A 15,384-nucleotide genomic window follows, 5' to 3' on the forward strand; every position below is an offset into this window, starting at 1 on the left:
TAGGTGTTTTCTCTTATACAAAACAATTACCTCTCAGAAAGAGGTTGAAATAAAACGCTCTTGACACCCCGATTTTCACAAAAAGCTGGTACTCAAAGTTTAAAAAGACTTCTTCCGTCCAGGAGGCTTGTGTGGTCGATACCTGTCAAATCCCACCTCCCCCTCTCCTTTTGGAATGTGACTGATGGGGAAGTGTGTTTCTAGGGAGCAGAAAAATGCCTGATTAAAGAGATGCTCAGCCGGGGCCACGCCTGGACTGACAATTACGGCCTCGTCTGGATCAGCAAAGGCAGAAGTGCATGGAGGCCACGAGGGAAACATTCACCTTAATTATGTGGTCTCAGCAAAGGGAGGAGGATACATTCGTGTGTTCTTCCTCAGCCCCGTGAGAAAGCACTGAATCAATCCAGATCAGTTTACCTGAACTTGACTTAGAAGGGCAGCAATACTCTTTTCCTGATTTCTTGTCCTGTGTTCATTTCTCTCTTGCTGCTCTACCTCTCCCCGCAACAAACCTTCCTATACTCACCCCGCACAAGTCACCCCACTGCTGGAAAGCCATGGGGAGCAGTTTCTAAGTCTGCTCTCTGATTCAATGGTGTCCCTCCATTTCTGGACCTGTTCCAGTGTCCTGGCCAACCTGCCTACCGTGGGAGAGGCCGGACAGCGTCCCAGGGGAGGCACTGACAACGGGATACCCAGGAGGGCAGCAGCTGACAGGGCGGAGGGTGACCTGGAGCCTGAAGGGGGTCTCCAGCTCGCTGCTCAGTGTCCCCCTGGCCTTTCGTGTGGCCACGACTAGATGGGAGGCACAGCCAGAAGGCAGGATACTGGGCAATACAGGTTGTCCACCCAGGAGGGAGAGCCGGAGAAGGGAAAAGTTACAATTACCTGAGGGCAGCACAAATGGATGTGCTGGAACCACACCTAGAGGGTGGGGCAGGTTCTGGAACTAAGGCCCCAGCATGACTTGCTAAGTGTCATCTGGTACACTGTTTCCTCCTGGCTCAATGGGGCCAACTCTGACAGCATTTCTCCACCTAACCAGAGGAGGGGAAGGCTGTGTTGGTCTGCAGTGGACAAAGCCAAGACAGACAGAAGCCATACAGTGTCCTAGAGGGGACATGATATACAGAGACTAAGAAGAGCAAGGTTCTAGAACTTTCTGCCACTGAGTAGTAGCCTGTAACTTGGGCAAACCACATCACCTCCGAAGTGGAAATAATGTGTCCAAGTTCATACAGGGCTGTGTAAAGCTGAAATCCAACAAAGCTAGAGAATATGGTTCACAAACTGTAAAACACTGCCCAACTACAAAGTCTATTATTCTCACTCCTTGGAGGAAAAAATATTGCAAACCTGATTAGATTAACAGCTAATTTCAGAAAGTAAAGCAAAAGCCAGGAAAACAAAAATCCTTGCAAACCCAAAATACATCCAACCAATAAGCATTCTGTTCTTCTGGCCAGGATATGGATGTCACTTTTTTACGAAAAACTGAAACATGATTTGTTTTTGCTCTGCCCTACACACCTCTGTTGGGCCTTGAGTGAGTCACACTGTAGACTAAATAAAAAAGTGCAGACAAAACAACTGACTTGGCAAATACCACCTTGGTGAGAGGTGAGGGGGAAGCAACGGGAAAAGTCTGGAGGAACTTCTAGGCGAGGCCTCCGTGAACCCAGCAGAGCCAGAGCCTGGCAGGGAGGGCACCTGGTCCACCACTGGACCTGGGTCAATACTCGGCTCTCCCAGTTCAAGGGAGGAGGGAAGGCTGGCCCTGGAGGAAGCCTGGAGAGACGCACAGATGTCACCTGGGAAACGCACTGTTGGAAACAGAGCTTCTTTGGGACCTTGGGAAGGCACTGAGAAGGCATCCGAACTGGGGGCCGTGACTGGGAAAGAAGTGAGGTGGAGAGACAAGGCTGGCGCAGTCTGGGTGTGGCGTGGGGCTGCAGCTGGCCTTCGGGGTTGCAGAGGGTGAGGGCGGGAGATGGGCAGGGACAGACAGGACGTGAGTGCAGCCTGGCCCTGCCTGGGAAGGAGGAAAGGCCGAATCTCGGCTCTTGCAGACCCCGGGCCAACTAGAGGAGTGGCAGCCGCGGGCCCCTGGGCAGGGAGGTGCCTGAAGGTGGCCGCGCAAACACAGGTCCCCGGGGGACAGCCCCGCCGAGGCCGTCGTGCTGACCTGGCCTTTTCCTCCCTCTGCAGAAGAGTAACTGCATCTGAGCTACGGGAGGCAGAGGCCCAGTCCTGCGCGTGGAACAATGAGGAATATTTACTGAAAGAAAACTGAGAGAAGAGAGGAGTTAGGAGGAAACGTCGTCCCCTCCTCCTCCTCCCATCCCCGGTCGGGGGCAGAGACCATGTGTGCTCCTTCCTCCCTTTCAACCTCCTACCCGAAATTTATTTTTTTCTTCATTTCACATGATAGGAACATGATGTCACTTTTTCTGTTACTCACCACATGAGCAAACACAGCTACTGCCAATTCACAAAACTGCTTCCTTAGGGTCAGCGGGCCAAATGGGCTCCAGCCCCAGGCCTCACATTTTCACTGTCCCCAAGGCGCAATCACGGCCTGTCAGCATCACCCTGCACCCAGCCAGCCGTCTCCTAGGAAGGCCTGGGGCTCCTGGGCAGAGGGCCTCAGGGATGGAGGGGCCTACTGCAGCACAGAGCCGGAGGGGGTTTAGGTCCTGGCACTCAGCTGTGTGACCACGGTCAACACCTGATCTCGCTGCGCTTCAGAGACTTTTCTCATTTCTTAAAGAGGATACAGGGCCAATTTTCCACGGCTGCTGTGAGGGTCACGTGAGATTGGGATGCTAGTGCAGTGCCTCACAGTCAACGTCAAGAGATTTAGTGAGCACCTACTATGTGACAGGTTCTGTCCTAGGAGCTAGGGTGCAATGGCAAATGGCCCCAGTCCAGCCCACAGAGGGAGGGCTGCATCCTACTGGGGAGAAAGGCAATAAAAAGGCACCGCCACATAACTAAGGACAGTGTGGTGGGGGGGGGGGGGTTAAAAGCACAGGCCTAGAGTCACACTGTTCAGTGGCACACCAGCCATGTTACTTTGGACAAGTGACTTAACCTCTCTGCATTTCAATATTCTCAGCTCCAAACAAGGATAGAACAACATCTCCCTGATCGTGCTGTGAGGACTAAAGAAAGGAGTTCAAGTAACTTCACCCAACATTCGGTCCAAGGTAAAGTTAAGTACTAGCTTTAAATACTAATGATAATTGTCATAATGATAAATGTGATAAGTACGCTGAGCGGAGTGTAGAGCGTGGGACAAGGCCTAGCAGAGGCACCTAACCCAGCCTGAAGGTGGGAGAAGAGGCTACATCAGGGACAGCTTCTCAGGGATGACATTTCAACTTAGACCTGAAGAGGAGAGGGACATTTATGAAATCTACCCTGACGAAGTGCCGTGTGGCTGGACAGAAAAGCCTCAGTGCTGCCTGACCCGGCTCGCGCCTCACACGGCTGGGAACTGTGCTGCCCCCTCCCGGCTGCAGGAACCCGGTGGGCCCAGGACACGGACTGGGGAGCCCCGGGGCAGCGGCAGCCAGGGTGGATGTTCTGGAAGCAGGACCACGTGCCCTAGAAGCGGCAGGGCTGGGAGCCCACGGGGTTGCCCAGGAGCCCTGCTGCCAGCAGAGCCAGAGATGGAGGCCGCTGGGGGCGGAGCAGGCAGGAAAGGATGTCCCCACCTGGGGCCGCTGACAAGACAGAAGGCCTTCTGTCACCATGGCTACAGCCTGCCTCCACAACTTCTCCACTGTGGCAACTGCAAACGTACCCAAGACACCGTTTCCACCTTAGCGTTTTTAAAACTGCTCGAGAGACGAGGCGCCTCCCTGTTCCCAGAATAAAATCACCCAGGGTGCACTCACAGACTGCTTTCTACAATTTTTCTAATAAACCCTGTTTGTAAACCGTAAAGACTAGGGAGTGGCTCCTGTAATTAAACGCAGCCTCAGCTCTGACACCTGCATTTCCAGGATGTTCCTTGGGTTGACTGCAAAACCTCCCATCAATATCTGAGTTACTGAACTGAACCGTGCTCAGAACTGGAGCCCCACGCCAGCCAAGCCCCCATGCTGAGCAGAGGTAACAAGCCACCCGGCGCAGACGGAGGTTTTTTTATAGACCTGAGAAGACATTTGTGATGACTCCAGGGCTTTGTTAATTGAAAGTCTCAGCGGCAAATTCTGATTGCTAAACCTCAAGGCAGAGCACTAAATAACTCGGACAGTCTCTTCAGATTTTTCAAGTGAGTGAAACTTCCATTTTCATGTCCAATCGACTGCAGGCTTACCGAGGTCGATGAGAATGGCGTGCTGCTGGGAGGTGAGCTGCTTTAAGAGCTCTTTGTATGGCGTGTCCTTTGGCTGCTGTTTACTGGGAAACGGGTGTTTTAGGTGGTATTGCTCTGCTAGGAATTTCCAGATTTCGCCCCGGTGATGTCGCGGCACACCTTCAAAAGCGGGGGTGGAAAAGAGAGAGAGGGGCTTCATGTACAGAATTCAACTTAACAATAAAAACGAGTTGTGCTTCATTCCACTGATCCAACTTCTAGTTCCACTGTGAATTAACTGCATAGGAATGGAAATAAAGCAACCAGAATTCTGTCGTATTTGCTCCCTTCCTTCCTTCCTCCACACTCCCCGCCATTCTTCCCTCACCTCCCTGACCCCCTCCCACCTTTCGTAGTACATATCTACGTGCTATGTGCAGACTGTGCTAGACTCTGCGATAAACTGATGAATGACATGAACCCCTATAACTGGTGCCAATTAATAACGTCCTTGGGAAATAACTGCAAGCATGTAAAATGACACAGCAAAATGTGATCTCAGGAACTTCCTTGGTGGCCCAGTGGTTAAGAATCCACCTTCCAATGCAGGGGACGTGGGTTCGATTCCTGGTCGGGGAACTAAGATCCCACAGGCCGTGGGGCAACTAGGCCCACGTGCCGCAACTACAGAGCCCGTGTGCTGCAGCAGAGGATCTCACATGCCGCAACAAAGATCCCAACGAAGATCCCGCGTGCCACAACTAAGACCTGACGCAGCCAAAAATAAAAAATAAATAACTAAAAAAATTTTTTTTAAAGTTTAAGAAAACAAAGTGAACTCAGAGAAGGGATAGATGCAAAGAGGTGAGTTTGGACAAAGGAGATCAAGGTTTCCTGGACTCCTTCACTTGTGCCAAGACTCAAGAGTGGGAGAAAGAAGAGAGAAGCCAAGTCAGAGGAAGGGAACCAAGAGCGTTTCCGCAGACCTCCCTGGGCACACGGCACGTGCAGGAGGGAGCAGGTGGCAGTCAGGCTGGAAGGGCTTTACTAGAGGCAAAACTGAGGGCAGGAAACCTGCACTTTATTTGGTAGCTGAAGGGAACCACTGAATGTTTTTGAGCTGGGGAAGGAGTAGCCAAATCAAAGCTGAGATTCTGGAATACTGATTGGACATCTTTCTGCAAGCGTGAGCTGGAGGAAGGGGCCAAGAGGCTGCCCAGGGGATGGTCTGCATGAACATGCCCTGGTGGGCATTCAACATGAACCTACAAACAAGAAAAATGATCTAAGAGCCTCTACCTAATGTTTCAGACATGATTAACTTAAATACTCAAAGTAATTTTAAAATGTTGTCTAAAACTAAGAAAAGTCCTCTTAAAGTCAATGATGTTACTCAGGTCAAACATCATTAGAAAAAGTGACTGTTTTGGATCAAAATTCTTGGGTTCATGATTCCGCTGTTTCAAGGCCCGAACGTGGAAATGGGGGGACAAAGAAAACGGCCGGATAAGACACCAAACCCTCCTCACCTCTGAGGAGTGCTCTTCAGAGAAAAGGGGCCTCGTAATCAGGGATTAATCTTCCTTTCCATCCAGAAAAAAAAACGTGAGCGCTTTGTACCCTTCCCTGCCACTCGGAGAGCCCACCCAGGAAGGTCGTTTGCCAGTGTCCCCCGGCCGTCTCTGAGAGCAGACCCTACTCCGGGAAAGAGCAGCAGGTAACGCTCCCCGCGAGGTGACCCGGCGCCGGCACCACTCTAAACACGTTACATCATCCCCACAACCTGCGGAGGGAAATGCGACTCCACGTGGTGCAGATGGGGAAACAGAGGCCCCTTGCTGAGGAGAGGTGCCCCAGCTAGTTGCTGGCAACCCAGGGAAAGTGACTGCCATTTTCTCTCAAAGTTCTCACTGTCACACAAGCTGCTACTCAGATGGGCACTGGGGAAAATATCTTATGTTCCTACCTGGCAATTAATAATAAAATCATCATTTGTGGATTTGAACCAGAAAGTCAATTTCATTTATTACAGATTCACAGGAGCTGTTTAGAAAGCATCACTCAGCCATCTCTTGGAAATACTTACAGTATAGTCAGTAATTTGGTTTTACACTATGGGAGAAACACAGGGCCACACTTAACTGTGACCACATCCTACACCTTCTCTGAATGTTTAACTCGGAGTCAACTGGATGACCCTGTGTGGTGGGTTGAGTGGTGACCTCCAAAAAGGTATGTCAACGTCCTGATCGCCTGAAGCTGTGACTGTTACCTTATTTGGGAAAACGGGCTTTGCAGAGATAATTAAGTTAGGTAAAGACCTTGAAATGAGGCCATAACCCAGAATGACAATGTCTTTAGAAAAGAGTCACACACAGGAGAAGACAAGAAGAGGAGGCGATGTGCCCACAGAGACAGAGGCAGAGACTGAAGTGCCGCAGCCGCGGTCAAGGAGTGCCGACAGCCACCAGAAGCTGGGAGGGGCCGAGGGCGACCCTGTGCACACCCTGACTTCAGACTTCTGGCCTCCAGAACTAAGAAAACTTTCTGTTGTTTTAGCCACCAATTTTGTTATCATTTGTTATGGCAGCAACAGGAAACTAATCCACCCTGATATCTGCCTTTCCATACTGTTCTGTCTCTTTTCTCCCTACTCTTCCTGCTCAGAGATGCATCTGGAGGGGTGGGGCGATGTACAGACACATACACACCTCATACTTCACACCGTATCAGAAACAAACGTGGGCTGAAAAACAGTCAGCATGTTAAGTGATTAATAGTGGGGCTTTTCACAAAATATTTTTGTCAAACTGGGAAATTTCCCAAGTTATGAGATGACCAATTTCCCCTTATTACTAAATCATTCCCATTATCTTATCAAACCTTTATTTTTGGGAGGAAAAAAATACTGGCCGTCCCTGGACAGTACCACATATTCTGGTGTTTAAGAGAAAGCTTAGATTTTACGATTTAAAAACAAAGGGTCATGCAAATCGGTGCCAATGTGTTTGCTAAGAATGACCTGGAACAGCCTTCCGCACGCTCAGTTTTGCCTCCAATCCTAACCCCAGAAAGAAACCTGGCAGTGGATTGGGCCTGCAGGCAGGAAGCCACCCTCCCCCCAGATGTAAATACTTTAAAATTTTTACTCGCTATATGCTCACTATTTAAACATGAGAAAAACAAACAAACCTTCTGAAGATACAGAAGGTATAAAGAAGAAAGTGAAAAACCATTCATAACTAGAGGGAACATATAATTCACCACCCAAAGCGGGAAGCTTTTGAAAGCGAAGGGGAGGAAGGCTATTAATGACTGGACAGCTTGTGAAGCAGGGCTATGCCGGGTAACCCGGAGGTATGGCCATCCTGTCTACAACTCAGGTATCTGCAAACACATCAAGGATGTCTTTCTACATATACACGTATGGAGATACACAGCTGTACATGAGGCCACGCTGTCCTTTCTCATTTAACGACTGACCTCAGACACGTTTTACTGCAGTCAATATAAATCTACTGCATTATTTTCAAGGAATATGACATGGGTGTGGTCACGCGGTTGGGGTTTTTCGGGTTCTGCTTTGTTCTTTGGCCATTAAACACTGCCACAATCCGCACTCTTCCCACTGCAGTACATTTTTGACTGATTAATTTCTAGAACGGGTTTCTATACGTGGCAGTGCTGGGTCAAAGGTGAGCAGAGTTTGCTTCTGGCCCAAACTGCCAACTGCTCAGGTAGCCTCTTTGCAATCCCACTCCTAGAAAAGTACGCTCCAGATTATCAAGTTCTGCACCTTGACACCTTCAGAGAAATCGTTTAAAGCCAAAGTAAACTTTGAATTATTTAAAATTCCCTAGAATTATTCCTCCTTCTCCCAAGTTGACACCCTAAAATCCTGCCACCTTGATCGAACTTTAACTTGGGATGTTTATAAATCTCTTTATTTCCGTCACTTAGGGGTCTCATTAAGAGGAGAGGCCTTCTTACCCACACAGCATCTTTTATTTCAAGGGCTGCAAAGTAACTGGAGAGCTGGAATCCAAACCCGAGCCTACCTGCCTGAAGTCCGGGCCGGACACCCAGACAGAAGGCACACGATTCACTGTCAGTTTACTCTTTCACTCAGCGTATCATCCCATCATTACCCAGTTTGTAGGCAACTAAGCCCTTAGGTGTTCTTTTGTCTTCTTCCTGTTTCCTTAGTTAATTTAATTAAGAGGAATCATGAAAGGTAATGAAACTCACATCAATGAACTAAGACATCTGGAAACAGATTAGGTAAAGACATGATAAATAGAAGAGAGATGGCCACTGAAATTGGACTTAAAAATTTTTTTTTTATTCCATACTTCTCCCCAGTCATCAGTGAGGGGTGAGGCCGGCTGGACTGATTCCCAGTTAAGCTTACCTTGCCCAACAGCCGAGTGCATTTTTTCCATGTCAAACTTAATTTTTGATCTTCCTGGAGTGGTAAGCATCTTTTCCCACACTGTAGTTACTTCTTTAAGACAAGGAGTGATTTCTTCATAATCGAGCTTTAGGCGCTTGTTCAGCAAATCATTCTCAGAGGCTAGGACAGACAATTTAAGAGCACGTTAGTGAACGCCATGGCCCCGCGTCTCCTATTTCACAGCACGGCTGCCAGCTCGTCACCACTGCTGAGACGTCAAGCAGCTACAAGCCAGCTGAACAGGTCCAAGGTAAAGACACGGCTCCTGCCCCACCACAGCTCCCTTATCTTGGAAGAAGCTAAACACCTAGGAGGCATCCTTGATTCCTCTTAGTCCTTCACCCCCAATGGATTCTGCTGGCTCTACTGCTAAAATACACCCCACACCGATCCAATTCTATCCATTTCCACAGCTGCCCTATTAACCAGAGACATCTCAAGGGCAGGGAACTACGTGTTAGAATTCCCAGCGCCTGGCACGATGAGCTCTCAACAAAACTTCATCTAAACTAGGAGAGGCTCTCCGAGGATAGTTCCTTCTTATTTAGAGCCAAACCTCCTTTAAGTAGCTTCTACCCTTCGTCACATCTCTGCTGCCTGGGGCTGAACAGAATAAATCTACCCTTTTCATGTGGCATCTCCTCAGATATATGAAGATAGCTATTATTTCCTACCAACCTTATTCAGCTTACAGCTGCATTAAGAAGAATTATACCTAAATTACCAAACTGGGGGTGGGGGGTGGAGGGTGGGGGGTGGGGGGGCAGGGGCAGGGGATCTAGGAAGGATTAAAACTGACAACCTCACTCCCACCGAAAACGCACTAAATCCTATTCAGACAAGGTGGTAACATTGTCAGCCCCCATATCCACTCCACAGCATATCTCCGATCTAGACTGTGAGTTTATTGGGAAAGCAGGTAGGATACATAGCTAAGCATAAGCCAACATACAGGCTTCCACAGAGCTGATAAACTTGTCTTCTTTATGATAATAATAAATACTTACTGTATGTCTTAAGTAGTTTATATTTAGTAACATTTAATCTTTTTTTTGCTCTTTTCCTTTCTTTCTTTTCTTTTTTATTGGGGTATAGTCGCTTTACAATGTTGTGTTAGTTTCTGCCGTACAACGAAGTGAATCAGCTACCTGTATACATATATACCCTCCCTCTTAGACCTCCCTCCCACCTCACCCCCCATCCCGCCCACCTAGGTCATCACAGAGCACCGAGCTGAGCTCCCTGTGTTATACAGCAGGTTCCCACTAGCTATTTTACGCATGGTAGTGTATATATGTCGATCCTAATCTCCCAATTCTTCCCAACTCCCTCCCCACCCCCAACCCCGGTGTCCACGTGTCCGTTTTCTAAGTCTGCGTCTCTAGTCCTGCCCTGCAAATAGGTTCATCTGTAGCATTTTTCTAATCTTCAGGACACTGTGAGGCAGGTTTCTCTGGATGAGAAGACTGAGCCCCTCCCCCAAGGCCCAAGCAGGAGGCAGAGTGGGCCTGGGCCCGTTGCCTTTCTCCACCACACTGCAGAACTTGCTGTGATTACTTACACATTTTCTGAGACTAGGCAGGTATCAATTAGGGGCCTTAAATGTTTGATAGAATCCAGTGGAGCTATCTGGACCTAGACTTTTCTTTGTGTGAAAGGGTCTCAATACAAATTTTTTCTCTTTAACAGATATAGGGCCATTCAGACTTCTTTTTCTTCTTATTTCATTTTTGATAAATTGTACCTTCCAATAAGTTTGTCCATTTCATCTAAGTTGTTAAGTTTATTGGCGAAGAGTTGTTCTTAGTCCCAGAGACACTAAGTCAGTGCACACCTCGCACAATCTGCTCTCCCCCCATCCCACAAATACACACTCCCCCGCCTCAACTTTTATTCTGGAGGAGACTGAGGCTGAACAGGTCCATTACTTTGTCCAGGGCCGCAGAAGTAGGATGTGCTGGGTGCAGGATTTTTGCACCCTGGATTATTTTTTAAATAGGAATTACAGCTATTTCATTGAGTTGCTCCTGTGAGGATTAAGTGAGATGAAATATACTAACCATCTACAAGATGTCTGCTAATTAGCAAGCGCTCCACAAATTACCAAAAATATAAAAGCAAAAAAATCGAAATAATGTTGCTTTACAAACCAAGTGCTGATATAACATGAAATATTTTCTTTTTCCCCATTAGAAATTGAGCGAATGATAATAACTCAAAGAATCTGGCTAATGCTAACCTGACAGTAAGATCTTAGTCATCTTATGCATGCTTTCTGTACTTAACTGACCCAGTTACCGCCTTTAAGAGTACAAACGTGTCAAAAGATGGCGCTGAAAAGGGCTGCAGAGATCCCTCATCCAGCCTCCCACTTCATGGACACAAAAACTGAAGTTCAAAGTGAGCAAGGGACTTGCCCAAGGTGATTTACTAGCTGGTGGGTGGCCAGGAGACTCTAGGCCTACTGCTGCCTCCTTCTCATCTTCTGTGATTTTTCATCTTCTGTTTATATTCTTTTCCTTCTTACTTTGAAGAACACATTTTCAAGGTCCTGCTAAATAATTCCCTGTGTGTGTGCGGAGTTCAAATTTTTTAAAAGTGTCAACCCTCAATTTCTCTCAGCTTCTCATCTACACATAGTAGACGCCATGAGAGCTGAGCTGTAAGCTGAGCACATAAGGTTCAGGGCCAGCCCTGCCGAACAGCGACTGCAAGCAGTGCAAGGCTCTTGGGGCCAAATGTACATTTCTCTGGCAGTGAGTTCTGCTGTGAGCACGTCCGGATACTAAAGAGCCCAGAAAGCAACAAGAGGAACCTACTCTGAAGTCAACAGAACAGAAATATCTGGCCAGAAAATGCAGCTGAAAAGGCTTATTAAGCTATGTATTTTGCTGTTGGCCCAAGCAACAGCCTGCCGTTTCAGTATCCTGACAACACTGCTCCCTAAAACCAGTGGCCTTGGGCTTCCCTGGTGGCGCAGTGGTTGAGAATCTGCCTGCCAATGCAGGGGACACGGGTTCGAGCCCTGGTCTGGGAAGATCCCACATGCCGCGGAGCAACTAGGCCCGTGAGCCACAACTACTGAGCCTGCGCGTCTGGAGCCTGTGCTCCGCAACAAGAGAGGCCGCGATAGTGAGAGGCCCGCGCACCGCGATGAAGAGTGGCCCCCGCTCGCCGCAACTAGAGAAAGCCCTCGCACAGAAACGAAGACCCAACACAGCCATAAATAAATAAATAAATAAATAAAATTTTAAAAATAAATAAATAAATAAATAAAACCAGTGGCCTCCAAAATGCCTTATCAAGCAAGGCAGATGGTACAACCCCACAACAAACATCAAGGCTCTAAGGCAAGAACTTGAGATACAAGACCAAACTTTTTTTTATTAAATAAGTGTCTGCAAATCCATGTTTAAGAGTTTCTGGGGCTAGGAGAAACCAGGACTAAATGAGATCAAAATGTAATTTTGCAGAAGAGTCATCTAATCGCCATTTAACGTGGATGTGAGCTACAACCTGGACTGCAGACTAATAACGTTCAGGTCTGATTATGTCACCGCACAGGGCGTGCTGTGGCTGCCTGCCCCAGTTCTGCTCTATTAGCAACTGCCTTCACGGACAAAATGCTCTTCCAGCTGCCACCATCTCTTGAAAACTTAGAAAGGGAAGGAAGGCTAAGAGGCTGGGAGTCTCAGTAATTAAATGACGCCCAAACTTGTAGAGATTTTAGAAAAACTGCACTCAATATCTAATTTTTTTTTTTATAACCAACATGTAGTATTTGTTTAACTAGGAAAATATCTTTTAAAAATATCTTCAATGATAATCAATTAAAATTCAAAATTCACTGTGTTATCATTATGCCGATGTAGTATCTGCAACATTAAATTATATGACTCAGTCCAATAAGCAATATAGTGCTGACCAAAACCCATGGTTGAGGTGAGTCACCCTGCTGTCCTGCATCAGGCTGCTCCATCATCATTTATAACGGGGGAAATGGCCTTGCAGAGGGTGCTGCAGAGGACTGAGGGCCCGGGAGAGAGGCCATGCATTTCAGTCCCAACACCACTGAAAATTAGCTGTTTAACTTTTGAGGAAATCACAATTCAGCTTCCAATGGTCTACAATGAAGTGAAGCAGATTTAGATGACGTGGTTTGATTCTTTCTTGAACGCAGTGCTCCCGGAATAGTAATAAATATTTGATCCATATATTCAAATGCCAGGAAAAAGGCTTATCCATAGTAAGAACCTCCTCCTATATGCTCCTCTCATTTCTTTCCCAAAAAGCACGCAATTCAGCCTGAATTCCTGATCAACTGCAAGAGCCACTTCCAGCTGCAATTTAACCTTCCTTTAAAAGTAACTGAAAAAAAAAAAAAAAAAAAAAGCGATAAAATGACTGCCTCTCTAGGGCACTCCTGGTTGGTTCTTATCAAATCTTGCTTCTGTATTTAATGATTCTGTGCCTCCCATGCCACCCCAACAAAACTAACTAAATGTTTTTAGGCCATTCATGATCAGGCTCTTATTGTTGATTATTTTTCTCAGCAATACAGGTACTGTACGCACTGACGCAATGCTTCCTAAATGATATTTAGCAAGTTTATTATGCTTTCACCACCAAGATAAGCATATGTTGGACTTTACAGAACTAAGGAGAGGAATAAATTCAAACAGTAAAAATAAGAGACCACACAGGACAGAACCCTGCTGGATGAAACAAGGAAGCAGCAAATGAGGATGCTGGCAAGGGCTAGTGAACAAGGGCAAGGTGTTCCAGGTACCTTAGGAAACCCTTCCCTGCCCATTCTAGTCTGCCTGGTCACCATTTACACGGCTTTACAAAAGCTTTGCCACTGTGGCAATCTGATCTTGTCTCATCAGTTACAGTCACGATTCCTCCCAACAGTCTCAAGAAGCCAGCCAGCATCCTTCCCATTTTAGAACTACGCCCTGATTTTCTGTAGCTGCCATCTGCAAGAAGACTGGCCAGGAAAAGCATTAAGGTTTATGACCTACATGATGAATATAAGTGCCTTTTTACTTTTCAACAAAAATCCCCACCAACATACACATGATTATAAGCGCTGTGCTCCAAAGCTGTCATTTAGTCGATAGAACACTCAGCGATGCCATCACTATTAAATCTCTTCTAGACATCTGCTTTTAGAATTACCTTCAAGAACATACAAGAAAATGGTAGAAAAATAGACTTGGAAGAAAACTTAGCATTCACTGCTCTAAACTCCCCTCACCATGGCATCCCTTTCCATAGCAGCCTCATGGGATAAGCTGTCTCTCTCAGCTTCAATACTGGGCACTGGAGAGCCCACTACACCCATAAGTAGACAATTCCAAGTGCTCAACTACTCTCTTATCAAAAGGTCTTATTACTTTGTACTTGACTCTTGTTTTTGGTCAAAGATGACATACGTATATGGACAATGAACCTTATTCACCAGATTTGGTGTCTTAACTTTCAGCTCTATACAAACATCACAATCAAAGATGAAGATCTGCAATCAAGGAGGAAGTTAATTCCACAATTGTTCTGCACAGGGCCAGCAAGTACTACTTATATAGCCTCCCTTTTAAAGAGTATGTCCAGATTTCCCAACCAAAATCCTCCTTATTTTATATCCAGGCAGCTCTCTGCACTCCAAGACCCGTGCTCTTTGCAGTATACCACCCAGGGTACGTGAAACTCAGCTCCTTAGTTATTTGCAAATAATATTTATTGGTTCAAATGACTATGCAAACAGGAAATGAACAGAATCTAAACTTTCAAAGTTCATGGCTTATTTTGACACTAACATAACCCTGGACTTCTCTGAGCATTAGTTTCCTCTTCAGGCTATACCTGCCTTCTAGAGTTGTCACCAGGATTAAATGAGTCTGTCCTTATAAAACCTTGATATCAGTACAGGTAGAGCTCAGCTAACATGAAGTCTAGTTCTCTATTTTTCAGGTTACCTGCCACTCACTAAAAACGCACATAGAGTGAGGTTATGAACTTTAATGATTTAGGTAGGATCAGTTCATACCTAGTACCAGGCAAAGACTACGGTTGAGGACAAAGCAGGGGGAGAGAAAGAAAGAGGAAAACAAAAACACTTTTCAGAGAGTTAAAGCTTACATTTGAAGGATGTCTCTCAGAAGATTTAATTTAATATAATTGGCGAGATTATCATTAAATCTCCAGAAAGTGAAAAGTACTAACTTTGCTTTGGAAAAGTAACAGGTATTTAATATGCATGTGTGTATGTATGTATGTTAGAGTATCTTGCCTTTTTCTTTTTTTTTTTTTTAAAAGAGTAACACGCTTATGTCTGATATGCTTCACTTTAGAGTCAGGACAAATTAAATCATCATCAGGCCTGTTAAATATAAAAAATGGCAAACCAACCTTGCAGCTTCTGATTTTCCTTCTCCATCCTGAGAAGCAGTATCTGTTGTAGAATGGCCTTTTGCCACAGCTCTCGAAGTTCACGAGATGTCCTTTTCCTTTCCTCTGGGACAGGGCCAAAGGGTCCATCCTCACAAACTGGTTCTAGAGGAGATCGTGGGGGAAGCTCTCCTAGCTCTGAATAATCTGGGGAGGAAAAAGGACATTTCAG

The 15,384-nt window shown here is 46.4% G+C and overlaps 1 protein-coding gene across 9 annotated transcripts in view; it reads right to left on the reverse strand.

Moving 5' to 3' along the window:
- Nucleotides 1-15,384, reverse strand: part of TBC1D1 (TBC1 domain family member 1) — a 216,874-nt gene that overhangs the window by 21,696 nt on the left and 179,794 nt on the right. For all 9 annotated transcript variants that reach the window (XM_082464150.1, XM_082464149.1, XM_082464151.1 and 6 more), the window contains 3 exons: nucleotides 15,174-15,359; nucleotides 8,721-8,882; nucleotides 4,331-4,489 (listed from right to left, as the gene is read on the reverse strand). In XM_082464150.1, coding sequence (XP_082320276.1) covers nucleotides 4,331-4,489; nucleotides 8,721-8,882; nucleotides 15,174-15,359 — 507 coding nt within the window. The remainder of the gene's footprint in view (nucleotides 1-4,330; nucleotides 4,490-8,720; nucleotides 8,883-15,173; nucleotides 15,360-15,384) is intronic.

This window comes from Balaenoptera physalus (assembly GCF_965194825.1).
Source record: "Balaenoptera physalus genome assembly, chromosome: 5".
Taxonomy (NCBI): Eukaryota; Metazoa; Chordata; class Mammalia; order Artiodactyla; family Balaenopteridae; genus Balaenoptera; species Balaenoptera physalus.